The sequence below is a fragment of the Panicum hallii genome, chromosome 9 (genome assembly GCF_002211085.1).
Source record: "Panicum hallii strain FIL2 chromosome 9, PHallii_v3.1, whole genome shotgun sequence".
NCBI lineage: Eukaryota > Viridiplantae > Streptophyta > Magnoliopsida > Poales > Poaceae > Panicum > Panicum hallii.
Window position 1 is genome coordinate 4,952,454 of NC_038050.1, and position 12,664 is coordinate 4,965,117.

The 12,664-nt window shown below is 49.9% G+C and overlaps 2 protein-coding genes across 3 annotated transcripts; one reads left to right on the forward strand and one right to left on the reverse strand.

Moving 5' to 3' along the window:
* The first annotated feature begins 2,008 nt into the window (after positions 1-2,008).
* On the forward strand, positions 2,009-5,982 carry LOC112876738 (oligopeptide transporter 3). The gene is made up of 5 exons (XM_025940909.1): positions 2,009-2,870; positions 3,714-3,811; positions 3,917-4,751; positions 4,843-5,025; positions 5,128-5,982. The coding sequence occupies exons 1-5, from the start codon at positions 2,361-2,363 to the stop codon at positions 5,740-5,742; spliced, it is 2,241 nt and encodes a 746-aa protein (XP_025796694.1). The 5' UTR covers positions 2,009-2,360; the 3' UTR covers positions 5,743-5,982.
* LOC112876737 (protein TORNADO 1) lies at positions 5,972-12,641 on the reverse strand. Of its 2 annotated transcripts, none has more exons than XM_025940908.1 (4): positions 11,753-12,641; positions 9,284-11,085; positions 7,757-8,982; positions 5,972-7,623 (listed from the first exon to the last, which is right to left on the reverse strand). In XM_025940908.1, the coding sequence occupies exons 2-4, from the start codon at positions 10,839-10,841 to the stop codon at positions 6,244-6,246; spliced, it is 4,164 nt and encodes a 1,387-aa protein (XP_025796693.1). In that variant the 5' UTR covers positions 10,842-11,085; positions 11,753-12,641; the 3' UTR covers positions 5,972-6,243. The 2 variants fall into 2 exon arrangements, with proteins under 2 accessions (XP_025796693.1, XP_025796692.1); XM_025940907.1 differs by lacking the exon at positions 11,753-12,641 and adding an exon at positions 11,234-11,353 and having other exon boundaries at positions 9,284-11,080.
* Between the last annotated feature and the right edge of the window lie 23 nt (positions 12,642-12,664).

The following is a 12,664-nucleotide window of genomic DNA, read 5'->3' on the forward strand; positions in this document are numbered from 1 at the left end:
GGCGCGTCCCGTCCCGTCCCGGCTGGCGCCTCGTCGGCGCCGCGGTGGCGCGGCCGCGCGGGGCCGCGGCGGCAGGGCGCGTGGCGCGCGCGCGCGCCTCGCGGCTCGCACACGGCGCGCTCGCGGCCATTATATATGCAGGGGTGCGCGCGCACCATGGCCACCACGGGCCTATCGCCAAACCTACCACTGGCCGATCGGCCGCTCCGTTTCGCTTTCGGCTTTTTCTCCGGCGAGCGCACTGGCACAGGGGCGCGGCATAGCGGAAAGCGAGAGATCATTTTGGCCGGGCATGTACACGGGCGGGCATTCAGCTACTGTTGGATTGGAGAAAAGGGGGCCAGCTCTGCTCTGACTCGTGCCGCCAGGTTCAGCGGGCCAGCGATGCCGCCGCTCCTCGCGGTCGAGAGCTCGATGATGGTGGAGGCGAGACGTGTGCGGCTGGCGTGTTCCCGGGCACGTCTGATGGTCCTGTTTGCCTCCGGGGCAGCTCCACTGTACGCTACTCCACTCAACACTCAACCGACGGCATGATGCTTTGCAGAAATTGGCAACTCGCCATCCTCGGCCGGTTTGCTAATTTAGGGCCAGTTCTCCAGCCGTGAGGTGCGCGCCCCCACTTTCCACTGAGTCTAGCGTCAAGAACATTAGTGCTCATCTTGGTTCATCCATGCTCGGCTGGGCCCAAAATCGAATGGTATCAAACCATGTACCTCCAAAAGGGTCATGCAGTACGCCCCATGGATTCAGAGACTGCACGTAAATGAACAATAAACCAAAGCAAACGGTATTTGTTCTGACTGTGAACGGTTCAACTGTAACTGAACAAACAGTCGGCTTTGGCCACATGATGCGGCGACGGATTCTTGTATCCACTAAAGTTCATCCGTGTTCTTGTGCATTCGGAAAGTTGACGGCTGACCTCCAAGCTCCGAGCTGCTTCATCATCCCAGCGCGAACTGCGACATGCTGCTCCACTCCACGTGACCGGACAAGAACGCCACAAAAGCTGCCAACCTTTAATCGATCCCCAATTCCCCATGGCAAAAGTGATCGGTACTGCCCTCCGGAGGGCGGGGGCTCCAGGCCGCCGGCCATGCACGGCAGTCTCCGCAGTTTGGCGCCTGGCACGCTGCCGCGCTCGTCCCGCGCTGCCCCTTCCGCGGCACTGCGGCAGCCCATGTCGCCCCACGCCGCCCGGCGCCGGCGCCAGTGCGCCACCACCCATGCGTGCCCGCAGAACCTGATGCCCGCCCCTTCCCCCGCATTACCCACCTGTGGCTCTGCAGGAGTCCCGCAGGACTCTCCATGCCCAGGCGCATTGGTGGCAACTTGCTCATTTTCAGCGGCCAAGTTCTTCCATTCCCCAAGCCAGTGCCACCGTTGGAGTACAGAATCATCGTCTTAGCGGTCGTCCGGATGGGGATGTCGAATTTGTGCGTGACAGGGGGAAGTCTTATCTTTTTTCAGCAAAGCGCCGGACGGGGAATATATGAGCAAATCAGTCGGGCAGTCGACACCGTGACAGCACCAGATTCTTGGCCAAGGTCCAAGGTTCCACCCCCGATTTTCTACTCGACCGTCGATGCTCGATGTCATCCTAGATGTTCAGCAGATATCTTATTGTCTGGAACGGGAGGATCGAAATTAACAACCAACTCGCAAAAGTGAGCACAAGAACTGATGTCCTTTCATGCTTGTCATGCAGTGCTAGTGCGTGGCAGTACAAATGCCCTGCCTGCCTCTGCAAGGAAAAACCGCACAGACATCGCTGGACAAAGACTTGCAAAACGCACAGGCGCCGGGGTCAGTCAGGTCAGCTCCCAGGCGCACATTGCAGCGAGGGGATCAAAAGGGCAGCGGGCCGGCGGCCACCGCGGCGTGGCAAAGTTTCCACCAGAGCACGAGCGTCTGGTCTCGCCAATCGCCGGGTAAAGCGGCGAGGCGCGCGCGATTAGAGTAAAATCATGTGCTCCCTGCGCGCCGCGCGCGTGCCCCCGCGCGCCCGGGGTGAAGCCGGCGCGTGCCCCGCGGGTGCCCAGGTGGCCGCTCCCCACGCCGCCCGATCCCGCCCGCGGACGGCCGCGATCGCTCCCGGCCCTCGCCTTCGCCACCGGAGTTCCACGGGAATGAACCGGGCCCGTACGAGGAGGAAGAGTGCAGGCGCACCGGGACGGAGTGGGATCGGAATATAAATAGGGGGCGGGCAGGGGTCGAGCGCTACCATCCAAGAGCTCGGAATCTCTCAAGGCAAGGCTGGCGGGCAGCGGCGAGGCATCGGCTGCGGAGGCCGGCGGCTGGCGGGGACTCGGGAGCTAGTGGAGCAGAGGGGGTGAGCAGGGGGCCGGGCGCGGACGACGATGGCGTCGCGGAAGCCGGCGGGGGAGCGGGCGGGGAAGCAGCAGGGGGAGGAGGGGGAGTGGGAGCGGTGCCCGGTGGAGGAGGTGGCGCTGGTGGTGCCGGAGACGGACGACCCGTCGCTGCCGGTGATGACATTCCGGGCGTGGACGCTGGGGCTGGGCTCCTGCGTCGTCCTCATCTTCCTCAACACCTTCTTCACGTACCGCACGCAGCCGCTCACCATCTCGGGGATCCTCGCCCAGATCCTCGTGCTCCCCGCCGGCCGCTTCATGGCCGCCGTGCTGCCCGACCGCGAGGTCAGGATCCTCGGGGGCCGGCTCGGCAGCTTCAACCTCAACCCGGGGCCCTTCAACGTCAAGGAGCACGTCATCATCACCATCTTCGCCAACTGCGGCGTCTCCTACGGCGGCGGCGACGCCTACTCCATCGGCGCCATCACCGTCATGAAGGCCTACTACAAGCAGACGCTCAGCTTCGTCCTCGCCCTGCTTATCGTCCTCACAACACAGGTACTACTTGCCTGGCACCCACCTTAGCTTGCTAACGCTGCATGTGAACACTGATCTGTGCCAAAGATTGACACGCAGTTCAATTAATCAGGCACACAACTAATCAAATTAGTTCTTCAGTTCCGTTGCTTTCGAAATTCTTGTATAATATGGTTCTCAATCTCAAGTAAGCATCAGACATGCTTTGCTGCTTTCTTCTTTGTCATTTCAGCTTGACCTATCTCTGGCACGCTTAATCAAGAATCGAGCCAAAAGGTGCGGCTGAAGTAGATGGCAAGATGTGCAAACCAATCAATATCCTGTTTGTGTTCTTGTTTGCGTAGGAATTACTTACCTTGCCACCACCAATCATGGTCCTGGCCCCAGCTCCCAGGGAAGAAAGCGAAAAAGGGATTCTGAAAAATCTCATGCCTATGTCATCATGAGACCATACATGCATGTACTAGGATGGCCTACAAATAATTGCAGGTTTTTGTTTGTTTGTGCACATGCGTTGTTCATACGTTTCGTAGTGGTCAACTTCAGAATCCATGTCTGATTGCTGGCACTAGTTGAGAAAACATTTTTTATGAAAAAAAATCCAGTTGGTAGAACATTTTTTTATGGAGAAATCTCGCTGAAAGACATGGTTTCTGTTAAGTATAAGCACTTAAAGTAGTAAAAGCGAAAGCACACATTCATTTCTAGTTCTTTTGGATTAACTAATGATCAGTCCTCGATTAATACGTCCATCTGGATAAACTAGAATGACAGGAGATGCTGATTCAGTAGTGCAGTGCAGACCTGCTGACGTTTTGACTGGTGAAATCCTAACAATCTGTACTTGGTGTCTGCACTCTGCAGATACTGGGGTACGGCTGGGCCGGTATGCTGAGGAGGTACCTGGTCGACCCTGCCGAGATGTGGTGGCCTTCTAATCTTGCCCAGGTCTCACTCTTCAGGTAACTAATCACTTCGTTATTTACCTTGATTAGCATTCAGCAGTAGCACCCAGCTAGTAGCTGACCCTGAGTAATGATCTCTGCCTCTGGTGGTCGATGACGCAGGGCGCTGCACGAGAAGGAGGCGGGGGACGAGAAGTCCCGGGGCCCGTCGCGGATGCGCTTCTTCCTGATCGTCTTCTTCGCGAGCTTCGCCTACTACGCGCTGCCGGGGTACCTGCTGCCGATCCTGACCTTCTTCTCGTGGGCGTGCTGGGTGTGGCCGCACAGCATCACGGCGCAGCAGGTCGGGTCCGGGTACCACGGCCTCGGCGTCGGCGCCTTCACGCTCGACTGGGCGGGCATCTCGGCGTACCACGGGAGCCCGCTGGTGGCGCCGTGGGCGTCCATCGCCAACACGGCCGTCGGCTTCGTCATGTTCATCTACGTCATCGTGCCGCTCTGCTACTGGCAGTTCAACACGTTCGACGCCCGCAGGTTCCCCATCTTCTCCAACCAGCTGTTCACGGCGGCGGGGCAGAAGTACGACACCACCAAGGTGCTCACCAAGGACTTCGACCTCAACGTCGCCGCCTACGACAGCTACGGCAAGCTCTACCTCAGCCCGCTCTTCGCCATCTCCATCGGCTCCGGCTTCCTGCGCTTCACCTCCACCATCGTCCACGTCCTGCTCTTCCACGGCAGTGACATGTGGAGGCAGAGCAGGTTGGCCATGAACGCAGTGAAGCTGGACGTGCACGCGAAGCTGATGCAGAGGTACAAGCAGGTACCGCAGTGGTGGTTCCTCGTGCTGCTGCTGGGCAGCGTGGTGGTGTCGCTGCTCATGTCCTTCGTCTGGAAGGAGGAGGTGCAGCTGCCGTGGTGGGGGATGCTCTTCGCCTTCGCGCTCGCCTTCGTCGTCACGCTCCCCATCGGCGTCATCCAGGCCACCACCAACCAGGCACGCAGCGCGCGCTACCTCATCATTGCTTCTGCTCTGAGATCTGATCGCTCTCTCGCCGTCTGACGAATGTGCCGTGAAATCCTTGCAGCAACCGGGGTACGACATCATCGCGCAGTTCATGATCGGCTACGCGCTGCCCGGCAAGCCCATCGCCAACCTGCTCTTCAAGATCTACGGCCGGATCAGCACCGTGCACGCGCTCTCGTTCCTCGCCGACCTCAAGCTCGGCCACTACATGAAGATCCCCCCACGGTGCATGTACACCGCCCAGGTATCCATGAATGGAACTGATTGATTACATGAATGAAACCGATCCTAATTAATAATTTATATTAAACATGCAATTGCAATTGCGATGCGCCGCCGCATGCAGCTGGTCGGGACGGTGGTCGCCGGCGTGGTGAACCTGGCGGTGGCGTGGTGGATGCTGGACAACATCGAGAACATCTGCGACGTGGAGGCGCTGCACCCGGACAGCCCGTGGACGTGCCCCAAGTACCGCGTCACGTTCGACGCGTCGGTGATCTGGGGCCTGATCGGCCCGGGGCGGCTCTTCGGCCGGCACGGGCTGTACCGCAACCTGGTGTGGCTGTTCCTCGCCGGCGCCGTGCTCCCGGTGCCGGTGTGGCTGCTGAGCAGGGCGTTCCCGGAGAAGAAGTGGATCGCGCTCGTCAACATCCCCGTCATCTCGTACGGGTTCGCCGGGATGCCGCCGGCGACGCCCACCAACATCGCCACCTGGCTCGTGACCGGCACCATCTTCAACTACTTCGTCTTCCGGTACCGCAAGGGGTGGTGGCAGAAGTACAACTACGTGCTCTCGGCGGCGCTCGACGCCGGCACCGCCTTCATGGGGGTGCTCATCTTCTTCGCGCTGCAGAACGCGCACCACGAGCTCAAGTGGTGGGGCACGGAGGTGGATCACTGCCCGCTCGCCTCCTGCCCCACCGCGCCGGGCATCGCCGTCAAGGGCTGCCCGGTGTTCTAGATGTGTCCTAAGCTGACCGTAGTACGTGGTGACCGGTGTATGTAAGGGCGCGGCGGCGTAACGCAGCGCCTGCTTCATTTGAGAACAGTGGATCTTGTCGCTCGTGAATGTAACAGTTTCTTCATCAGAAGAGGCGCGCTTAGTTGGCAGCGGTGGTACGCTGGATTCAGGGGAGGAACACACAGGAGAGAAATTCTACTGTATAGATACAACAATTTCTATGGCACCGTTTTCACTTCATGTTCTGAATTCATGATCCACAGTTCCACATAAATAAAATAGCATATAAAAGCACCATACACGTTACAGGGTGATAAAAACAGGCAAATGATCTGGTGAAGTTGCCAATTACATGTGCAAGTTGCTCTATGAATACCTGGTTTCGGGGCATCGCAATTCATCATTAGTACATCCCAGAATTGCACACACCTGAAAGCATAAGGACCTTACATTGCTTCTATTAAAAAATAATAATCAGAAACCACTGGGGCTCTGGATGTTTTAAAGTGGCAGCTCGAAGATCTCCTCTTCCCTTGCGGCCATGTGCTTCCTGCAGATCCATGCAATGTGGCCATCATCTCTGTACCGAACCCTCCACAGGCCAAATCTCTGTGCTATGTCCATCCCTGTCAAAATCCCCTGCCCTTTCAAGAAATCCACAAGCCATTGTCTGGCTGTCTTCATATCCTCTCCCATGTCGCTAGCGCCACCTTGGTTGCTGCTGTTCCTCCCTCTTCCATACAGTGCTGCTGCACCTAAAGCCCCCACTGATGCGGCCGATGCAGCCGTGCCATACATGGCTGAGGAGTCTAGCAGGTGCACGACTTCCCTGCTCAGGTCAGGTATCATCTCCCCCATCCCGACAATGAAATGTGCGCCGATCTTGAGAGCGAAGGTTAGCAGCTTCATGAACTTGCTCATGTAAGGCAGCAAGGATTTCACCGTCTGGTTGTCCACTTGAATCAGGTCACAGCCGAGCTGGTCTTCCACTACATGCATCTCTCTTCGGAACTCACACAGCATGTGCACCCGTAGGGACCGCATCCCAGGCAGTATTCTTGTGACCAGCTGTTTGGACCGGTTGTCCACGCTTACAAGATAGAACATCTGAGGCACTTTCCTTTCCTCCAACTGGATATTGTAATTCATCACGTAGTCCATTTTCCTGTGGAGTTCAGTCACAAGGTGATACTCGTAATACCTCAAGCTTGCGATTTCCTCCTTGAGGTCCCTTATTCCTTGTTCCACTCTCTTCAGTCTTTGGAGAACCATCTCAACACCTTTTGCAATGCCTAATATGGAAGGATCAACCAAATCTGTTTCAGGGATGATTTCGGGTTGCTGATGATTGTCTGGGGTGACAGCAAGTTCAGATGCGAGGTGCTGTAGATCATAGTACCTTCGGTGAAGAACTTCATGGAAGTCATCATCTGATAGCATATCTCTGGCATGGTCTGATCCTGATCGTAAAATGATCTTTTTATTGCTTTCAATTGCACTCCATGTTTGCTCATATTCATACATGCTTTCTGCTGGCAACGACAAAAGAATTTGCTTTATTATTTTCAGAGGCAGCTGCTGTGTTTGGAGGAACCTATGTGGTATGAGATACTTCACACAGTCCGATCTGATAATGCTTTCCTCAAACATCAAACTGGAAGACAAGTTTAGTATGGTAGGGATTATTAACTTGTGGAATATCCTGACCATGTCAGTAACACTTTTGCAGGAGCACGCAAGCACACCTATGGATGAGTCTTTCTTTCCCAGCTCCACTCTTACATGGACACCATTGATCACTGTATAGATAAGGTTTTTCTCCAAGTTGTAGAGTGCACCCTGTTGTTGTCCCAGGCACATGATTTTGTTGTGCAGACGAACCTGGAAAAAGGCATTCTTTCAGAAACTAAAGAACATTTATAGAAACTAATTCTGGTGTTGTCAGTACACATCCAAACACCATGCATATCACTTTTGGCAGCTATACTAGAAGTTAGAGAAACAGAATTTTAACCTGAAGCCTTGGAAAGAAATCACTTGTCAAAAACATGTGTGTATCTTTGCATTCAAGACGCCTTCCTACATATCTGCATTCTGGCACGTTTAAGTGCCACTGTTGAGTCCCTTCTTTGCTTCCCTCAAGAATAGCTGGTACTAGAAGTAGCGTGTTTGGGTTCCCAGGATCCTGTTCATAACACAATTCGAGTTTCAACAGCAAATTTATGACATCACTGCCTTGAAAGGAAGCACCAGCTCTCCAGTTTGACCCTTGAATCTGGTTGGACAGCTTCTCTTCTAGAATCCTCTCCAGCTCTTGTTTGCGGACAAAGCCACTTCTTTCTGTCTTGATTGATTTCAATGTAACTAATTGGCTGAGAACATCTCGACAGAACCAGTCACAATCCATGATCAGCACTCCAAGGTCCTCAAAAAATATGATTTCACCCAAGTTATGCAGTGATTTCGCAACAGCACGTCTTCTTGTGTCCACTTTATCCACATTATCACGCCTTGATCTCAATCTTAGCGCTGGAACGTTGAACTGACATATGTCACGAAACTCAGACCATTTGATGACAGCTTTATTATTCTTCAACCTCCAATCATGCAAAATTCTAACCAAATCATTGCATACTTCATAAACTCGAGGTACTTGCTGGAGAACTGTCTTAGCTGTCATCCGCAAGTGATGAGTGAGTCTACTTACTGAAACCAATGATCTTGCATCCACAGCAAAAACAGTGGGGTAAATCTCTGCATATGAATGGAAGTCCTCTCTGAGCCTTTGTACAAGTGCAGCAATTGGCTCTAGCCCTTCTGGTAGATGAGCTACCTTGTCATAATGAGTGAAAACTATAGTTACATTGGGAAGAAACAATGGTGAAACTCTCTTAGCATTTGAAACCAAAAACTTCAGCCAGTATATCAGCTCCAATTCAGTCTGATCTATGCTTTTGGGGTGCCTATTAGGAGGCTTTACAACCAAGCTAGATACAATCACGAAAAAACATGGACCACCATGCACCAAAAACATAAAATCATTCAAGGCAAAACTCTCCTCATTCCCACCAAGACTACACATTGTCAATTTTGTGTTACCATCAAAGAAAGCATTAGTTTTATTCTCGTTGGAGCACGCCATTTTCTCAACCGGAGTCTTCGAAGCACTTGTTACATCCGTATGAGGCGACTTTAATGGGTTCATGCACTCATTTATGGAGTTATGTAGCGTGCTTTTACCTGCATGGACACAGAAATTGTATTAACAGTTGCAATGGAAACTTGAAAATATCACCTTTTTTTTGGTGTGTGAGCTATAGACATTATATCATCTTGTGAACAGCTAACAAGATCTAGTTAAGATAGCAGGCTCGTACCACAAGTGAATGTGATTAAGATACTAGGAAAAATAAGATTTTACATTATTTAATTAGCAATTCCCCAAATTAAAGGAAAAGGAATGATAACAGAATACTAAACGATCTAGCTGCTTCAATTCTGCTTATAGTCAATAATGAGGGATTGGCAATGCTGATGGTACCTGCTGATTCCTGGGCACATAAAAAAACTCGACAGCAAGTAGGAGCACTCAGTGGCAAATCGAGAAAATCATTTGGCAGAACATGATCCCCGTTCTGACAGAGCTTCTCATAGATCTGGTCGGTTTTACCAGCAACGTGCAAAGGAGTTCCGTGCAGGTCAATTTCTTCAATCCAAGGATTAACCTCTAAAGTTGCCATAATGGTCTGCAGGATTATGTCCCCTTCAACTCCCTTGCAGCCTCTCAAAGAAAAGCTTCGAAGAGTGGCATTCCTTTCTAAACTAGTAAAAATTTTGACCACATCATTTGGTTTCAAGCTTGCATCATTGCATATTGCCAACTGAATTAGGCTCTGGTTTGTCTCCAACATCTGCAAGATTGCAGTTACACCATACCTGCCTATATTCGTTCGCTGTCCTCCAAAACTCAAAACCTTCAATGTGTTATTGGCTTGTCTCTGAAGTGGAGAAAAGGTGCTAAGAGGGCATAGCAAATGCTCCAACCCTAGTCCACCAAATCTATTTCCATCCAAACTCAAGCTCTCTAAATAGCTGTTCTTGAAGAGCCCTGCAGCTATATACACCACTGCTTTGTCCCCAAGGGCACACTTGCTAAGCTTGACAGTTTTCAGGCTCCTGTTCCGTTCAAGGACCCCTCTAAGCTCTTTGGTCCATTTGGACTTTAGCGGGACACTAGACATGTCTAGTGTCGTCACTGTGGTATTCCATGCCAGAGCACAAGCAATTCGTTGCAACCCTGTGGAGTTAATGTTGTTGTAGATCCTCATGCACCCAGTCTCTGGCAGGAACTCAACAATTTTACAGCTGTCCATGCCACCTTTAGTGCCACGACTGTGTCCCCATATGTGAACCTCCACTCTGCGGTTGCGTGCCAGCACAGCAGAGATAAGTGGAGCCACTGTAATGGGACTGTTGTCAAGTATAATCAACTTCCTCAGCATATAATTCACCTCAATCATCTTGGAGAGTGCCTCAGCCCCCTTGGAGCCTATGGAGTCCTCCCAGATTTGGAACTCCTCCATGCTTCTGTTGTTTGCCAAAGCTGAAGCAAGCAACATGGCTCCAGTGGATCCAATTCTACATTCAGAGAAAACAACTGCTTTGATGGTGTTGTTCTTGTGAAGCATTTCAGAGAGTGGAACAATAGCAAATGCTGATTTTTTGCTGAAAACATTCTTCTTGAATTCCACCTGCTTCACACCCGAGCCAGGGCCTAAAAATGAACAGAGAAGTTGCAAACCTTCAATCTGCCATTCTATATCATGGAATAGGAGGTCCGTCAAATTTCTGTACTTCTCTTTGTACTCCACAAGGTGATGAAGAAAAATGTCCAGGAAGTTGACTTCACTGTTGTCTGTGCAGACATGAACTCTTAGTGATCTCTCACTTTCCATGGACAAGCCTGATCCCAAGTTTGCTGGAACCTGGTAGAACACAATGTTCTCCACATCCTTGGAGGCCTGCAAATCAATATCTAGAATATCTCTGGTATGGTCCCTCTTAGAAGGTGACACTGTCGCGATCATCTTGTCACCCATGCTTAGGAGGAGATGGAGGATAGATAGATGAATAAGGGTGAGGAAGCAAAGACAGAGGCTGTCTTTACCATGCAAGGAGAATTCAGATGTATATTGCTATGGAACAATATGCTTTTTTGCAGTCAGATGTCACACATTCCAATACGGAAGGTGGCGTGGAAACAGATAACATGTGGATAGGCATCAGATTCCTTCCTTGTCAAGGGAGCATCATAACGAAAGGAACAACCTTTAACTTGCTTTGCTGACATGGAGAGAGAAAAGTGGTAAGCGAGATAAATAAAGTTACCATACAATCATCTGAATCTGAATACAAAAATCGTAAGAAAGGAATAACATCAGCTCTAAGCAGACCCAGAATTGATTAATTTCTTTCATATAATAACATATACCAGGATCTGAACGTTGCCAGTTGTCCTTTTTGTAAATGCTCTGACCTTATGCACACTATGCGTATGACCCATACTACCTAGGCAACATCAGCGCACGCATTATTCAAACAATTAACTTTGTGCTATTTAACCTTTTGGTTTCATCAGTATCCTTCAAAAAAACAAAAAAGATGTTAACTTCAATTGAATTTAAATCATTACTAAAAGTGATGATATAATGCAATTGTGATTTCCAGAGTAGCTTTGTATTGCATTGCACCAGCATCACATGCTTCATTCAAATGAACAAGAGATTCTCATATTTGTACATGAAGTAAAGATAGATGGCCTTTAACTTTTAGGAAAGCAAGGAACTGTCATTTTCCTTTATTATACAACATGGTTATTGGCCAACATGTGAACATCACACAAGTTGGACTATCTACTTGTAGAATTATTCAGTTCCAAATACAATATTGTACAAGAATTTGAGTGCTAGCACATAATAGTTGAAAGAAAGTAGAATGCATACTTCCTTACCACCAAATGCAGGCAGAGTGAAGAGTTGGGATCTAAAGAAGCATGCTGCAGCAAGGATGAACTACTCCTTTACTTGATCCTCCACTTCCTTGCAGCCTCGGCTCAGCAAGGTAAGAGGATAAATGCTAGATTCTGTTTCCAGAAGGATCATCTGCTCTTTTTCCCAATACTCTATAATTACGCTGTGTTTTTTATAGAAAAATTTGAAAGACTTATCAATCTGGAAAATGTGATAAGTTAAATCTGAGCAACCATGAAAACCGCCAAAGTTAAAAGCTGATGGTAAATGCTAAAATAAAATATATAAACATGAAACATGTTTCTCGAATTTGATATCAGATGAGGTAATAGAAGATGCATGCAAATATGGAACAATATATACTGATTTACTATAACTGTTTAAGAAGATATGCAGAATTCTAGATGTACCCACAAAAAAAAAACAGAGAGGTTAGTCTACCATGCATTGAGATCTGCGGCACAAAGTATCACAGCATGATTTTTCTATCACAGTATCAAGTTGTTACAATCATTGATTCCAGATTCTAGAACAAGCCTAAGTATTTGAGCCTCAATAGACTATCCCTTTCCTATCCATATTCGTGGTATGGTAACAAGATATATCCAACTCTAACTTTGTTATTAGAGCATATGGTAGAAGCAGTACGATCACTAAAACCACAATGTTTTTTTTTCTGGAAAAGAACCACACTGATGCATCACAAATATATTACCAATGTTTTGTCTTAATTCTCAAGTAGATGCAAATCACATATGAACATGGAAAAGGAAGGATAGAATAACAGAAAACGAATTAAAGCCTCCTAGAAAAATAATTGCAATCATTTGAGAAACAATTTTTCCTTTCCATGCAACCAGATGACTGAAATTGGAAGAAGCAATGGCGCATAG